Source organism: Seriola dumerili, unplaced genomic scaffold (assembly GCF_002260705.1).
Source record: "Seriola dumerili isolate Sdu_G_001 unplaced genomic scaffold, Sdu_1.0 BDQW01001191.1, whole genome shotgun sequence".
Lineage (NCBI taxonomy): Eukaryota > Metazoa > Chordata > Actinopteri > Carangiformes > Carangidae > Seriola > Seriola dumerili.
This window is the reverse complement of record NW_019175446.1, coordinates 1-17314: the sequence shown is the minus strand read 5'-3', so window position 1 is coordinate 17314 and position 17314 is coordinate 1. Positions and strand designations below refer to the sequence as shown.

Sequence of the window (17314 nt, the reverse complement as noted above, 5' to 3'; positions counted from 1 at the left end):
GGGACCTGTGGACACAAGAGCTCCAGAACTCCACAAGGGAATCCCTTCAAATCTTGCACAAATGTTCACTAGGACTCAAGGATGAACTGATTAGACTTCAAAGGTCAAAGGTCAAAGTCACGGTGACCTCAGAAAACACTTTTTAGCCTTTACTCAAGACTTCACACAGAAATTATGACAAAATGTTACCTGACAGTAGTCTGAGTGGAGGAGGGATACAACCACGAGGAGGTGATTCTGGGTTTGCTATGTATATGTGGTGACGCCCACACACACACACACACACACACACACACACACACACACACACACACACACACACACCAGAGTGTGGCTATATGTGCTTGTATTTTTGTTTTATACCAGCAAACACACTGAGGCATGAGGTGAGCCTTTCACAAAGAAGTGCAGGGTCACTGGTATCTAATTATTTAAAATAAAAGTTACTGCTCACAACTCTTCACTAATGTCTTATCCTGTTGTACAGACACACACACACACACACACACACACTATTGTTGCATGCCTGAATGAAAGCTGGTGATGAGTGTACTTTTGTCGAGAGTGAGGTCAAAAGGTGTCACAGAGAAGAAAAGTAGAAGACACCCATGGTGGCTATTAAGAGATCATGTTTACAGAGGTGGGTAAAGGTCAGTGTGTGTGTGTGTGTGCGTGTGTGTGTGTTCCATTGTTTATTGCATATCTGAGCTCATGTTTAAACATCTAAGTCGCTGCAAACCAAACAAGCTGACAAAAATACAAAAGCCACGAAGACGCACATACACCCATATTTAGCCAGAAGCAGGAGCCCTCGGTGACCGGACAGTGTGGGAAGAGCCAGTTCATCACTGCAGCATCCAGCCTCACAGGAGAACCTGCTCCTGTCTTTGCATTGATGAACTCCAGCTGTTCTCTTCTTCTTCTTCTCCTGCTTGGGTTTTTTTTTTTTTTTTATCACTTAAACGCGTTTGACTCAGATTGAAAGTTTTGAGTTATGTTGCACCAGCCTGTCAGGCAGCCACTCATCCTCTTTGCACTTCCTTACACTTATCATAGATTTACTTGTAACAGGAAGTTGATGTTGGCTTCTTTTAACACTAGTCATTGCTATTTAGCCATTCGCGCTTCTGGAGTCCTCCCACCTCCTCCTCCTCCTCCACCTCCTCCTCCTCTTCATCTCCTTCCAGTCCACTTGTCAGCAGCAGCAGCAGCAGCACAGAGCCGCTACACGTCTAAGCGGAAACATACGGTGCGCACCACAAACCGACGAGGATGAGGGAGAGAAGAGGCGGTGAAGCCCTCTCCCTGCGAAAAGAGCGCGTGCGGAGTTCAACTCTAAGGTAAGATTGTTTTGTAAATCACCTTGTTTGATGTATGTTTCCGAAATTGTCGTGGAAACCGCTGAAGGTGGTGTGAAATCAGCAGCAGGGGTTATTTAGAGTAAGTTACTTCACAGACTTTAATCCGGTCTCATTGGCTTTCTGTGAAGCGGGAGAAGCCATGCGTCTCTGTGCTGTAAATAAACCAACAAACAAACAGTAGCTGCACATGTCATAAAAAGTGTTTTTATCACTGCGCAGGCTCTGCTTTAAAATGGTTTAGATAAAGTAACCACCTCATGGAAAATGGCTATTTTCACAGATACAGAAACTGCTGTATGATGTAGGTGTTAAACACCTGAATGGAAACTAGCTAATATTTTGAGGTGACCAGATTACCGAAATGAAAACCAGTTCAGTGTCAATATATCATTACAAATATCCAATGTTTTTATGAAATAAAAAAGGGGGACAGTCCTGGTTTCATGTATTTTGAACTTGGTAACTGTTGATGACTCACTACCTTTGAAGCAGTTATGAAGTCCAATTGTCTATCTATTCCTTGATTATTTATATTCCTTTAATTCGTAAGGGTCCACAGGTCAAAAGAATCAAATCAAAAGTATTCTTGTGAATATTGTCATGTGAAGTCCACCACAGACGGTGAGGTAACTTCTCCTTCACTTCTTCTAACGTAAAAACAACTTTTTCAAGTTCCAGCTGCCGGGGTTTTGGGTACGTTGCTTGGGTATGTTTTTGTTTGTTTACTGCCTGGTTATAAACTCCTAACCAATGAGTAAGCCAGCTAACCTTTATTCTGCCTTGAGATAAAAAGGAAAAAAGAAAAGTCTGATTGGATAACTCTTTTTTTGATGGTTTTAGCTTCATTTCTGAAGCTGCTATAGCTAGCAGCTAGCCCCCACTGTTAGCCAAAACAAACACTAGACGTCTGTTTTTAATGACAGTTAAAAATGGAGACATTTCCAGGGACAGGACACTAAAAAAGGGGACTGTCACTGTCACTTTGGGACACTAAAATATTTGTCAGCTTTTAACATCTGGCATGAAAACTTTAGACAACCATCAGTGCTGTAAAGATCTGTGCTCATATCGCTGGTGCATCGGTCAAAAGACGGTATCAAGTAGATCCTGTCAAGTAGAAAACAAGCTGCATCATCATGAATGGAAAACGTTTACAAACAGTGCAGTGGTGTCCCTCTTCATCAGCACTCACATCATGTCATGCTCTACCCTTTGTACATCCATCCTCTACTGCAACATTACTTCCTATTAAGCGGTGATGTGTTCTTTTATAGGTCCTGTTTATATAGAACTTGAACAGACTGTATTATATGTGTCTTCACCAGGCTTGTATCTTACTAAGGACCATGAACTGCAGTTTGCCTCTGACTGAGGTGGTGGGACCATGTTTGGTCAGTGTCCACGCTTTAGTGACAGGGTTTATACAATACACAGTGAAAAGGACTGAGCAGCTTTGAACAGCCACTTTTATGTTTCATTAACTGCATGTTTGTAATGTTTGCTAGGTGGAAGTTTGGAGTGGTGACATTTCCTTATGCTCTTTGTTAGGCAGAGCTTTTGAATGGAATAAGATATGTTTGCACTTCACTGTTTCCCCTTTGTTCTGTTGACAGAAGTCCCATACATAAAAAAACCTAATTTATGAAGCTAAGGGTTAAACCAGGCCATAATGATGAATATGTTTGCTTAGCCTGCTGTTATTTTGCAGTGTTTTCTTTAGAGTCTTTGCACGTTGTGAAAGAAGTCATTGAACTGGTTGAAGAGGTCTGATGTGCAGTGAATTCTTATCTGCAATGTTTCCTCTTGTGAGTTATTTTGTTGACTCAACAGAACATTAAGGAAAGTGTGAACCGGAAGTTCATCTACGAGTTACAATGCTCAGATATGATACATATGTCATATCTGTGTTCTCAGTCTAATACCGTAAGACATCATCATGAACCCATGTCATCACAGTGAGATATCAGACATCCAAATCAGATATCATCACAAACTAGAATCACCTCCTCGTGGTCGTATCCCTCCGCCACTCAGACTGGTCTCAGGTTACATCCCTGTTTATCCAGAGTCAGATAAAATATGAACCATTTGTATGAAATTTTGTCATAATTGTCATAAGTCTTGAGTAATGACTAATAAGGGTTTTCCGAGGTCACCGTGACCTTGTCTTTTGACCTTTGACCCCCAAAGTCTAATCAATTCATCCTTGAGTCCAGGTGAACATTTGTGCAAAATTGGAAGTGATTCCCTCAAAGAGTTCTGGAGATATCGTGTTCACGAGGCAAAAATCATGTTTTGTGAGGTCACCGTGACTTTGACCTTTGATCTTTGACCCCCAAAGTCTAACCAGTTCATCCTTGAGTTCAAGTGATTGTTTGTATGAAATTTGAAGAAGTTCCCTCAAGGCGTTAGAGAGATATTGTGTTCACAAGGCCAAAACCGCATTTTGTGAGGTCACCGTGTCCTTGACCTTTGACCTTTGGCTCTGGCTGTGACAGTCACACACACACACATACACACACACACACACACACACACACACCCTCACCATAAGGACCTGCCAGGACCTATTGCCACGTTGCAGCAGTAGATCTTTTTAAACTGAGAGCATGTTGTATTTTGGAGCTGTGTGTAATGGTCCGGGTGTTCCGACCTCAACCACAGTTCACTGGTGCCGTGCAGGAAAACGACCGCGGCCCTCCGGTCCAGTGGAGGAGGCAACCTCAGTACTGACCCACTGCGACACAGACGTGTGTGTGTGTGTGTGTGTGTGTGTGTGTGTGTGTGTGTGTGTGTGTGTGTGTGTGTGTGTGTGTGTGTGTGTGTGTGTGTAAACCCATGGACTTACACATGCCTCTTTTTCTGTGCCACTGTGATTGAACAGTCCCTCAAATGTCACCAGAGCCTGATCCTGCAAGTTGTGGCTCTGTGGTGCCAGATGTTTGACTGACCCACCACATCTGGGACTGACAGAGAAAGGAGGCCTGTTTGACAGTGTGTGTGTGTTTGTGACAGAGGGAAATAACAGAGAGATAAAAAAAAAAACAGCAAGATTGATTGAAGTCAGAGGCTAAAATAGAAGACGGGGGAAAAAAACACATAAAGACAGGAGGTAAAATGTGTTTTTCATCAGTGTCCTCAGATCCTTTATTTGATGGCCATAATAGATGGCGTCCGGTCTGTTCTCCCCATTGCACGCTGTTCCCATTACACTTTCCAGCCCGTCTGCCTCTGTCTCTGCAATCAGTCAGGCAGCTCACGCGGATCAGGCTTGTTTATGGATGTCTGCAGGTACAATTTACGGATAAATAACATGTTTGGCAGATCTTAATGTCTTTCTGTGTGTTTCAACGAGGCCAGTTTCCTGTGTAAAGTTTCCACAGTTGGTATTACACTTTGTTGTACATGGAGAGATCTGAGTTGAGCTGCTCGCAAAGCCAAGAAGCTATAAAAGCAGGAGAAAACGTGTCAATTACACCACGAACAGCTGCGACGTCAGATGACAGAAATGCAGCATCAGTAAGGATGGATGAAAGGAAACAAATGCTAGTTCGTTCATCAATCTGGAAAGTGACGTTAAACTCGGCACAGAACAGCTTCTCATATGATCTGATTTCATCCAAACTTGCTGTTGAGACAGACGGCGGATATTTGCCTCCCTTGTCTCTCACCTTCTCGTGCCCCACAGGCCATAATCGCCTCTTTAAGCTAAGTGCTACGAGCTGAGGGATCAGGAGTGGTCAGGCAACAGATAAAATCCATCCATTCCTACCTCCCCTCCTCCTCTTTATGAATGAGTCCGCCACACCCATACCTTCACCGTACCTCCCCTCCCTTCACCGATCTCCCCCTCCCTCGGGCTAATGACAGCGAATGACGGCCACCCCTGGACATTTGTCCCGGGATTGCGGATGAAAAACCGGGATTAGTTGAAGGTTTAAGGAAGGTAATCTGAGCCCAGTAAGAGTGGCACCATCACCTTGCCCAAGTCGTTACATCGCAGGTCCAGATTGGCCTGGCAGCGGCCTCGGCTCGTATCTCCAGCAGCCTGTGACATTAATCCAACGCTGGACGCGGTTCGGAGAGGTCACGTGTTTGGAGCTTAGCGGTGCTCCCTCTGACCTGGAGTCAGTCCTTCAGCAGGAAGAAGGAGAATCCAGGAAACACAGAGACACAGGAGACACATCACGTCACGTCATTAAATTATTACTTAATGAACAGAAAAATGTCGTGTATACAATTGTAAGCAAGGCCTCTAAAGTATGAACATCACTACATCTAATAAAATTGGGCTAATGATCATTTTCATTTTAAATTAATCCATGCTAATATATAGTTGTGAAATAGACCATTTAATAGTTTATTTTCATACCGACATAATGCTCTGCGTGTGTTTAAAAAAAGCTTCATGTGTAATCACAGCTTATGTTTCTAATGTGGAAAAATCTGGCACAAGAAATAACAAAGTGACATATTCTCTGTTTTAGCAGTAAATATTTTCTATATGTTTGTTTGTTTTTTGATAAATCGAGTAAATGTTCAGTATAAAATGTCTCAAAATAATGAAAATTGCCAAGAACACCTTCTCAGAGTCAAAGGTGACATTTTCAAACACTGTTTTTTTGTCCAAACCCCAAAGTTATTCAGTTCACTATGATGGTGAATCATCACATTGGAAAAGCTGGAACCAACACGTTTGGTATTTGTGCTTAATAAATAAAAGAAACTTAAAAGAAATAAAATAAAAGATATTTATGTTTTTGTCTGTGGACAAATTAGATGAAGAATCTGAACATCTCAGTGCTGCAGAAAGGTGCTGTGACTCAGGAGAGAATAATGGAGGGGGCTGGTTCTGCGTATGACACCAGAGACTCTGTGTGGTCAGGTTTTATTTTGAAAACCTTCTGACTCCTCAGGCAACAGAGACACAGAGAGAAACATCCGCAGCATCAGTCAGTCCAGAGTTTCTGTTTCCTGACACATTTATGTGAAGGCTCCTGCTTCAGCCTTTGGTCTAATGTGTAACTCACATCTCTCTCCTTTTCTCTCTTAGTTGGCCTCAAGTGAACTGAAAGAAAACAGAGACGACCCCCCCACCACCACCACCACCACCCTCCCTCCTACCTGGAAACCATTGGAGGACTAAGTGGATTGAAGAAGGCAGAGAGCAAGTGAGGGAGTCAGAGAGGGAGGGAAGACAGAAGGGATTATCAGCTAATCCAGTGCACGGACAATCCGACAGGAGCCTTATCTTTCTTCCAGGACGATGCAGACAAAACAGTTGCTGGATTACGGCGCTTTACTTCATCGGCCTTTTCGAGAAAGCGTCCCCCTCCTTTTTCCTTTGCTGTGATTGTTTTCACCCGACCGTCCAAAGGTCTGGTGCCTCGGCGACAGAGGAAGCGGAGGGGACAAAGAAGACGTATGGCGACAGACGTGGCGCCCCATGGACAGCGTGGTGCACACATGGATAAACCTCTTTAGTGGGAGACGGTGCATGGACGTGGACCCCCCCCCTACTCTGTCTCTCTCTCTCTCTGCTGAACTTTGAGGAAGGCAAGCGCAGAGCAACTCACCGGATGAGGATCCTGTCCGGGGTTGAGATCTCATGCATGCAGTTACTTTCTTTAACAGCACAGGAACACAGGACATGAATGATTCGTCATGCATGTGCTTCATCAGTGCTTGAGGACATGCGGTGCAGGTGGGACGCTGTGAAAAACCACAGAGAACTGAGTAGCAGCTCAAACATAAACTCAGATACTAATCCCTGCAAGATAACCTGAAAGCTAAACAACAGTGAGAGGAGAAAACAGTCTAATATTTATAATATCTGCTACTTCAAAGCTTCATTACTAGGTTTGGGTAAAATGCAAGTGAAATATAATTTGGTTTCCTCTTAGTGTTGCAAGCAAGAGACTGACAACAAGACAGTTGTCCAAGTCTAGATAGATACAGAGTTAACAGAGTGTAAACATCAGTGTGTTTCGTTGCTTTTTTCACACACACCAGCCGAGCTGTTCGGCCGAAATCACATCTCGGTGTATTTGCAGTTGTGGCCGGATTGTGCAAGTCTAAACTGTCATTTGCTGAAGCGAATCTGAAGGAGTTGCCCGGTCGGCCCCAAACTCTGCAGCCACATGAGCGCTGGCACCCCGAGGAGACGGAGCGCGAGCTTGTAATTCATCGTCTTTGTCATTCTGTCATTCGTTCATATCGGTCGCTTTGGGAAGACGTGCAGAAGTATCTGTGGATAAGGAGAGGGAGAGAGAGAGAGAGAGAGAGAGAGAGAGGAGAATGATGGCGGGACGTAGACGGCGACTTGACTGACTCTACGTCCACACTGGCATCTTTCAGGGTCGGTCCAAACGGGAAGCGGTTGGCCCACAGTGGATGAATAGTTGGCTCTGGCCGTGTGGAGAATGGATTATACACACATTCTCTGCCGACTGAACAACCACATATTTGTGCTTTCTGTCCTCACTGTCTTGGCATTTTAAGTTTTTTTTTTTTTTCTCTCCCTCTGGTTTTACAGTGAACCCTTTACTGGAATTCACATTTGACTGACATGTAATCAGACGCTCTCATTCCAGTTAAAGGGGGGAAATTACACAACTCCTCTGCCACCATGAGTCTGGGAAAACTGCCAGGGATTAAGGGCCTTGTGTCTGGCTCTCAGGGGAAACGCCGGTTCAAGAGCGACCTCTCTGTAGACATGATCAGCCCGCCGCTGGGCGACTTCCGCCATACAATGCATGTTGGCCGTGGCGGTGACGTGTTTGGTGACACTTCCTTCCTTAGCAACTACGGGGGCGTCAGGGAACCAGGAAGTCCGGACTCGGCAAACAGCTCCAAGACAAGCGGGTTCTTCACGCGCACCTTTCGCCACGTACGGAAGAACTCCGGGCCATGTCCGCGGGGGGGCTCCCGGGACTTGTCGTCGCCGCCACCAGACATCTCGCCCATCATCAAGAACGCCATCTCCCTGCCCCAGCTGAACATAGACTCTCCCAATGGGTGCCTACAGAGGGTGCTGTTCCCCAGCTCTATCAGCTCAACAGATGACTCCTTCTGCACATATGGTGAGATAACGTAGATAATCACCTGCGGCATGGGGCGGGGTTTACGTAAAGCATCTTAACAGCGACATCATCTTCTTTATAAGTTACCTGAGGAAATGTGGTTTTAGAAAAGTGAAGCAAAGAGGGATCATACGCCGTGTGTGTGTGTGTGTGTGTGTGTGTGTGTGTGTGTGTGTGTGTGTGTGTGTGTGTGTGTGTGTGCAGATCCCATCTATACATGTGAGTAAGGTTTCCATGAGATGCTTGGCTGAGCTTATAGAGCAGGTGTGTTCAGGCATTTTTTGACGTTTCTACTGAACAAAAACCGGCATTTCATCATTTTTGTGACGGGTTTTTAGTTTTTTTAAGGTGTAGACACATTGTTTTTTCCTTAAAGCCCATTTTGCATCATCATATAGTTTGGGAGTCCAGACTCAAATCTATTTTTTTTTCTTCAAATTTCTGTCTTAATTACGAGCCGTGACATCACGGCTGGTAATGTTTTTGGTAAGGTCTTGTTCAAGATACACAAGTGACAAAACTTTACAAACGTGTAGTTGGGATCAAGGTGAGGACCGAGTTTGAGGATGGATGAGGTCTGACCCTCTCGTGGGTCAGAACGTCAACACGATGGCGGGTGTTGCAGCTCGTGGGATCCCGTCACAGGATGGTCTCTAGCGTTCAGAAAGAAACTGACTGAACTTTGAAAAAGCAGAAGAAACAACATCTGTAGATATAAGACTGATTAGTATTGACACGAGAGAGATTAAACTAAGTGAAAGTGTAAGTTGACAGTTTGGTCACATGGTCCTTAAATCATTTTACATAAAATATGCAGTTTTTTTTTTTTCATTTTGGATAAAAATCAGCAAAAGACTGTAACTGAGAAAACATGAAGCGTCAGCAAAGCATTTAAAAAAAGTTTCCTGGGTGTTCATGTAAAAGACATTTATGTTGGTTAGAGGCTCAGATCATCACTCACATTAAATAAAATGGAGCGTGGGTCGGATGTGAAATGTCAAGACCTTTGAAGAGGCATACTGTACTTTGTGTCTCTTTGTTTAGGTTACAGTAAACTGGAACATTACTTAGATGTGTGACCCAATCAGAAAAACCAATGACCTAGTTATAGGCTGCAGCCCGTTGGTAAAGCAGCAATGTATTAATAAGAAAAGAAAAATGGACCCAGGTACGATGAAACGTCATTTCAGTCTCAGCTCCGACTCCTCACCCTCCTGCAGACCAGCAGCGTGAGGAGGAGCTGGTGAAAAGAGGACTGTAAATGTCGGTGGACACATAAATACAGAGAGCGAGGTTGCCCTCCTTTCAACATCGTTCTCGCATTCCTCCAAGACAACCAGCGAACAGTCGGGCTTCCTCTGAGTCATCTGGAATCACCTAGGCAACACCTGTGCACAATTAGGTCTATAAACACAAACACACACAGCTGGATTTGGGAGAAAGAAAGAAAGACACTTTGTGGGCATTTTACTGTCATATCTGTGTGCATGTGTGACTGCGTGAAAACACCATTCATTATATCTGCTAACCAATCAGAGCTTATCAGGCGGCGGAGTGCACGGTCTGGACTGGAAATCCCCTCTCCGCCTCCAGACCTGTTACCCAATTCATCAGGAATTTGCCCGAACTGAGTGATGAGGAGCTGAAACTGAGGGATGATGGGTAATCTGAGTACATGTCATTATTTCATTTCCCTCCTTTTCATACAGTCTCAGTTGCTCTCACGATTACAATTACTATTGGGTAATAGGAGAACACAAGTGCAACTCTTCTGCAAAAGATTAAATCTAAATTATAACACTGCAAAGAAACATGACTAAGTGATCTAATACTGTGGTTCACAACATGTTTTTAGTAAAGTAAATAACATTTTTCCCCCCACATTTAAGTAATTCAGCCTTTTATCAACTGAATATCACCCGCCCTCACTTCGCATTTGTCTTTATATGTGTCTTGTTCCCCTCCTTTCAGTGGCATCCTGTGTGACACTTATAATATTAAGTGTACAGGAGACGGAAAACTGTCTGTCCCACTTCCCTGAGAGTGGAAAAACGCCTTTAACTCCTCCTGGGTTGTCACATACTGCCGCCCTGTGGTCGAGCTATTGAACTGCTGGGGACAAGTTTATTCATTCAGAATATTTGATTTCAATTATTGTTTTATTATTTTGTTAAATTTCTTTTTTTATTAATATAATTTTGAATAAATGCTGACGAGGACAGACTGTAGTGAAATAAACAGTGAATAACGGGACTAATAACAATCAACACAGGAAGGCATGGGAAACTCAAACTGCTTTACTTTTAACACCCCACTTTAATCTCTGGTTATTTATTTTATTTCTACTTTTATTTCTGGTTTTATTCTCTTCTAAACCTCTCCTCTCTTTTAGCATTTTATTATTTTATCTTTACTATTTTGTCTTCATTTTTTAATTTGATTTTAATATCTTACCTTTCATTTATGGTTTTACTCACCTCTTCTGTTTTAATATTTTATTATTTTATCTTTATTACTCTATATATATCTTTGTTCCTGTTATTGTCTTAATTTTGAGTATTGTTTTTATCCCTGAGTGCTCTGTGTGTAAGTGTATGAATGAAAAGTGCAATACAAATAGACTCTGATTGATTGATTGATTGATTGATTGATTGATACAGGAATTGGATTTACTCGAAATAATTGGGACTGTAGCAAAGAAAAACTGAGTCTTCATTATCTTATGTCCAGCTTAGTTTAAGGTTGTTGTGTTTGTAAAAAAATCTTTTTTAGGATGGATTTCAATCAGAGATTTGCACTTTGTCATAATTTGAAATCCCAAATCCAACTACAACACAGTGCTGGTGATATTGTTCCTGTACGGTTTCGTGATGTTTTCTGTACGTTGTGTCATTAGTTCATCTCAGTGACCTCAGTGTGTTTTCTCTGCCCGTCTGTTTGCAGGACTGCAGTCTGGATTTGTCACTCTGCCCCGCCTCTCTCGCCTCGACAGACAGTTTCAAGATGGAGACGCCCGGAGAGGGTCTCTACCGGACAGCGGTGGCCTGGCACTGACGCGCTCGGATTCCCTCACCTCGTTCACCTTAGACCTCGGCCCCTCCCTCATGACTGAGGTGCTCAGCTTGATTGACAACACCAGCTGCCTTCACATGTCCAATCACAGCCAGGCAGCGGGTGAGGAAGATGAAAGAGGAGGTGAGGAAGATGAGGACGACGGCTCTCTAACAGAGACGCCTGTGCAGAGCCCTCGGGTGACTTCGCCCACCCCTTCCATGTGCAACAACAGGGGGCGCTCATGTAGCTCTAACTGGACAGAGCAGGAGGAGGACAGGAGGTCTCTGAGGACACCTGATGCGTCCTCTGGGTCTCCTCAGAGGGCGGAGCCTGTGATGGAGGCGGAGAGGTTCCAGAGGGCGGCTGACGTGCTGTCTCGTCATTATGGCGGCGGGTCCTTCACAAAGGGAACGAGGGTGAGCAACAACACACCCTCTCCTGCTTTGACCCGCAGCCGCAAAACATCATATGCCTTTTCTGAAGAGGAGGAAGAGATCAAAGTCTAGATGTTGAAACTGTCTCTGGAACAAACTTTATTGTTCCAATAAAATCATAGAAACTTTTCAGTGAGTGTGTGATAGTCTGTCGTTCCTCCTCCAGCCCCGGGTCTGGACTCTGGATGTTTGATGTTGAACCACTCTCACTGCACTGCAAGGCTTTTGACAAATGATTTAAAGTTTTCTATATGTTTGTTATCCTTTTGCAAATCCCATTTGTGTTTTTGGAAATTGTCAGAAAAATGCAAAAACTACAAAAGAGACATTACTGTTAAGACAGAAATCAAACAGAATGGAGCCACGAGACATCACTAACTAACTATCTGAAATTGCTAAAACAAATGTTTTGTAGTAAGTTAACCATCTTACTACCAACTGCAGGAAAAATAACACAACAGCTTTTAACACTGACTTGTAAGAAGGATCTAAAATTGCTTAAAGATTGTCACAACTGCACTCATTACACTTGTATCTGTTTCAGACTATTGAAGAACAATATATTTTACTTTGAATTAAATTTTCTTTTCTTTTTGTTGTTGTTGTTGTATGACGGCTCACTCACAAACTCATAACAAAGATGTAATTACAGAAATAAAGATGTTCAGGTTCTGAGCGCTGAGAAATCTGAGGATTACTGCGGCTGTATTTTCATTATGTTTCATTATGTTATAAAAACTCTGTACATGTAACAGGATTGTTAATCAAACATTTACCAGTATTAGACTCTTTTTTAAGGGACTGATATAATAAATAAATACAGAAATATTGCTTGAAATTCCTGCTTGCATTACAATGTAAACCCACTTTGTATGACACTACAGTAAGTAATACAGTAGTAAGTATTTCATTTATGTGTTTGGTGATTTTGTCAGACGATGTCGCGGTTATAAAATCAGGATTTGGCCGAAGGCGGTCCAGACATGTCTTATCCTCTAACATGGCTGAACATTAACAATCCTCTACAGAAACATTTAGAACAGTTTGTTATAAATTCAGAAAATTGCTGAGAGTGAACCCAGGAGTTAGAATGAATTCAATCATTACTGTCCAAGTGAAAGTCAAGTGCAAGAAAAATATAACACTTACCAAAATAAAATACAAATGAATTGTGTCTTTATTGTATTAAAGTCCCTCAAGGCATTAAGGAGATATCACATTCACAAAGCCAAGGCTGTGAGGTCACCACGGCCTTGACCTTGGACCACCAATATCTAATCAGTTCATTCAAGGCGTTCGCGTCCACGACAATGAGACGGACTGACAACCCGCAGTCTGCCTCCGGCTCTGGCTGTCGCCCGCAGCGGAATAAAAAGGCATCAATAATAATATAAATAATCGGAGTCAGATTAAGATCTACGCAAAATTGCTTCAAGATGGATGAAGCTGTGTTTGATGAAGCAATATTTGAGACTTTCCTCTGAAGTCACAAGGTTTTGGGGAAATACGAAAAATAAGTTTAAGTTTCACTTCTTGGGCTCCTAGAGACTCTCACATCGTATCTGATTCGTTAAGAGCCGGTAGGAGGGGATACTGAGGAGCTGACCAAGAATCGAATCTTAAAATCCTCTGATCAGTATATATGGAAGAACAACAGTTAGGATTCATAACAAGACAGGCGCATCTACACAGATCAGACTGAGCAGGGAAAACACAAAGAAAGGTGAGTTTGTACATTTCTTTATGTGTCGAAAAAGCAGTATATGTAGCCTAGAAATAGAGTAAAATAGTTATAGAAAGCCTTTATTGTCATTGTATTTAAAATACAACGGAATAAGGGGTTGTACCCCTGACTGGTGCATGTACACCAGTACTACAGTTTTTATTAGAGACATTGACTGTTCAAACAAAAACTTCAGCTTCACACTGTGATGTTTGTTCTTGAAGTCTTGACTGTTCTGACTTGTGTTGCAGAGGTTTTATTAAGTGTGTGTTCTTGCTGTGCAGAAACACACGTTTATTTTATCTTACCTTCAGGTTTGATCTTTTGTTTTTAACTCAAGTTTAACTCAAAACAGTTTGTCTGTGTGACACAATGGTTTAGTTTACTTAGTTTCCTTATCAAGGAGGGGTTGTAAATGACACTCCTGGCCAAGAGCGTAGGGCTGCATATGGACGATTGAGACATGTCCCCTATACAAATATTTTGGGAGGACAGAATTGTCCCTATCAATATTTGAGTGACCTCGTTCGCACCATGTTAGGAGTGAAGTCATATTAGATCATTCCGATGCGTGCCTGGCTCTAGGGATGCGCAACCGATAATCGAGCAAATTAATTAAAACAAAAATGTACTACTCTGATATATGTAGTTTCCAGTCTGTGGTCTGGAGCAATGTCCCGCCCACAGCATTATCCGATTGGTTTGACGTCACGAGGAATAGCCTATCAACGGTGAAGGACAGACTCGAACACTTACGGTTGACGAGCGGACTCGGCTAATTAGTGGAGCTGTGTGTTGAAGGTTAGACGGCAGACATCACTGAAGTTATAATAAACAATACTCTAAACTGAAGTTACAACAACAGAAAACTCTGATGAGCAAGTTCATCTGTTGATTCAAATCTCAACGAACAAGAGAGAGAGAGAGGGAGAGAAGCTAGCGCTAACTGCTAAGCTAAGGTAACTAGCAGATCGGAACAGCATGTAAATAACCACTGAATTAGTGAAAATCGCTAAAGCAGCTGGAGCAGAACTAGTGTAAGTTTAAATGTACAGCAGGTAGTTAGTCACTGTGATTAAGAATACAACAACATCAACTGTGTTCAGACAGAGCAGCAATAAAATCTACCACTAACTAAACTCTAGAGAGTGGCGATGAGACGCTACACCAACGTCAGCACGTCGGAACGTCAACGGTTACTAACGGCTGTTACTGAAAAGACATTTTATTACAGTAGAAGTAAAATCACGGTGAAAATGTTCTCAGATAAAAGTACAAGGTAAGTCAGTTAAAATGTGTCCGAGTAAATGTGTTACATTTTAAAAGGGTATGGGTAAAACATGTTATATGGTGATAATAATAATATATGATAAAACTTTAATTAAAGAACATATTTAGGCTGACAGGTGAATCAGTTCACTAATGAGGACAACACCAAAATCAACCAATTAATTCCAGCCTGTGAACACAATTGATAATTACTAATATGCACTCAGTTGGCAATTTATTAGAAACATCCAGCTAAAACTGATGTAGTCTAATATAACATTCCTGCAGTAAATCCTCCTTCATGAAGGTTATAATGTTCAGTTTTTATAAAAAATTGTTTTAGACAGTTGTAGATTCAACTGCATGATCATTTATGAAGAATTATTTTTGTATGCAGGAACAGCAGCGGACCAGAGAAGTAAAGGAGGCTGATGAGGAAACAGGTGCATCTTCAGGGTTTTAGGTGAGGTTTTAAAATGATAGTGTTGGTCTATTATGGATTAATTGTAAATTACTAACTTATATTTAATGGAACCATAGTCTACCTATTCTGATGTGAACTTGTAAGTTATTATAACACATGATAATTTCGGTTGGACAGTTTTAATCTTTGATCTGATGCTGCATAAGTTTATTACATACAGCATAAATACATTTCTGAATGTAAATTCAAACCTTATATGTTAATAAACCATTTGGTTGACAGCATTAAAAAGTCCTCTTTGTTTTGGAGAGGTGGTGGGGTTGTTGTGTCCCTCCCACTGTTGAGACCAAACCTACGCCCTTGCTCCTGCCATTGCCCTTCACTGCCATTTGCCATTTTAAAGATATGTCATTTTTTTCACTTTGTAATTATACTGTATTTTCAGCAAAATACACAGAAAATCCTCTTGCCACATACATGACCTAGCCCCCACGCCACGATAACCATCTCCTTCTGTCCTCCCCCTTCTCTCTTTTCCCTGTCTTTCCCCTCATTTCTCCCACCAATTATGACACAACACCGATTTACCTTCTAACTTTTTATTTTTCGTCACTTTCTCTCTTTCTGTTTTGGCTCTTTGTCTTATTTATTTATTTATTATTATTATTATTATTATTATTATTATTATTTATTTTATTTTTTTTTGTTTGTGTGTGTGTGTGTGTATATATAAAAGTATATGGATTTGTGTGTGCATGTTTGGAAGCCAATGTTTGTTCTGGGTGGTGGTGGGGTGGAGAGAAGGGGAAAAAAGCATATAAACTCAGATTTTTATAGTTCATATTATATAGTCATTCATCTGCTTGCGTATTATTATTTATCTCTATTGTATTATCTTTTGTGATTATTTATTTATGTCTTTCTTTCTTCCTTAATTGTCATTTGTGTATCTTTTTCTTTGGGAGTGGCAAGTCAGCCAATGCCCAGCAGGTTAGGAATGTGCGCTTACTACTCCTACTCCTCTTAAGTATATATAAATATCAAATATGATATATATATATATATATATATATTTCTCTGTCCCTCTCAATTAGTCAAAATAAAAATCTATAGCAATAACAAAAAAGCTGTCAGTTGATTTGTCCCAGTGAAGTAGTGCATGCAGTCATGTTATGTTGTTAAGTTTTGTTATGTTATGGTATGTTATATTACTCTTCTTGTCTTTTTCTTTTTTCACCAACCAAAAAAGAAAATCTTGACTTGCATTTTATTCTAAGAGGAAAAGTTTTTTTTTAATATTTGCAACATATCACATGCAATTCAATCTTCTAGATGTTCACTGAAATGTTTTATGTGTTAGATGTTGTAACTTTACAAAGAGATGAACTTATGTTTTATATTCTCTTGATCAAAACATTTTCTGAATTGATTTGAATGGTAGCATGCATTTTCTAGTGACTGTTTTTTATCACTTTTGTCTGAATGGCTCTGTCTCTTGACTGTAAAGATGAGCAGCCGTTGAGATGGAGGTGGAGAACCATAATAACACAGAAGCAGGAGGAGGAGAGTCTGAAATCAAATCTGTAATATCATCTGTGACAGATGACAAAGGTAATTTGAAAGTTTGACAATACAAACATTCATAAATTAAGAATTGTTCACAAACCACATATTGTTTTTATGCTGATCCTGTTCAATCTGTTTTTTCTTACATGGCCTGTCACTAGATGAGCTGGAGGAAAGTGCAGCTAAAACCAAGGTAACATAGTTTCACCCAGACTACTCACCATTTTACAGTTGTATTTGAGAGGTTAAAAAACCCTCTCTTACAACCACATTAATAATTTGACCCACAGTCTCTGGATATTCATGTCATTCATACCAATTCATGGATGAATAAATGAATATAATGCAACAACATTTGAACGATTAAGAGTCCCAACAGTGTTCAACAATGTCCTCAATGC

The 17314-nt window shown here is 41.4% G+C and overlaps 1 protein-coding gene and 1 long non-coding RNA gene across 2 annotated transcripts; both read left to right on the top strand.

Moving 5' to 3' along the window:
• Positions 1–6444: 6444 nt before the first annotated feature.
• On the top strand, positions 6445–12762 carry cdc42ep1 (CDC42 effector protein 1). Its single transcript, XM_022767510.1, has 2 exons — positions 6445–8443; positions 11387–12762. Exons 1-2 carry the CDS (start codon positions 7990–7992, stop codon positions 12001–12003), a joined length of 1071 nt encoding a protein of 356 aa, XP_022623231.1. The 5' UTR covers positions 6445–7989; the 3' UTR covers positions 12004–12762.
• Positions 12763–13594: 832 nt separating this feature from the next.
• On the top strand, positions 13595–17302 carry LOC111238105. The gene is made up of 4 exons (XR_002665804.1): positions 13595–13654; positions 15321–15386; positions 16855–16958; positions 17075–17302. It is a non-coding gene; the product is annotated as an uncharacterized LOC111238105 (long non-coding RNA).
• The last annotated feature ends 12 nt before the right edge of the window (positions 17303–17314 follow it).

Excerpts from the sequence above, each read along its gene's own strand:
- cdc42ep1 (XM_022767510.1), top strand. The coding sequence starts at position 7,990 with ATGAGTCTGGGAAAACTGCCAGGGATTAAGGGCCTTGTGTCTGGCTCT. Across the intron at positions 8,444-11,386 it reads TGACTCCTTCTGCACATATG|GACTGCAGTCTGGATTTGTC; the intron begins GTGAGATAACGT and ends GTCTGTTTGCAG.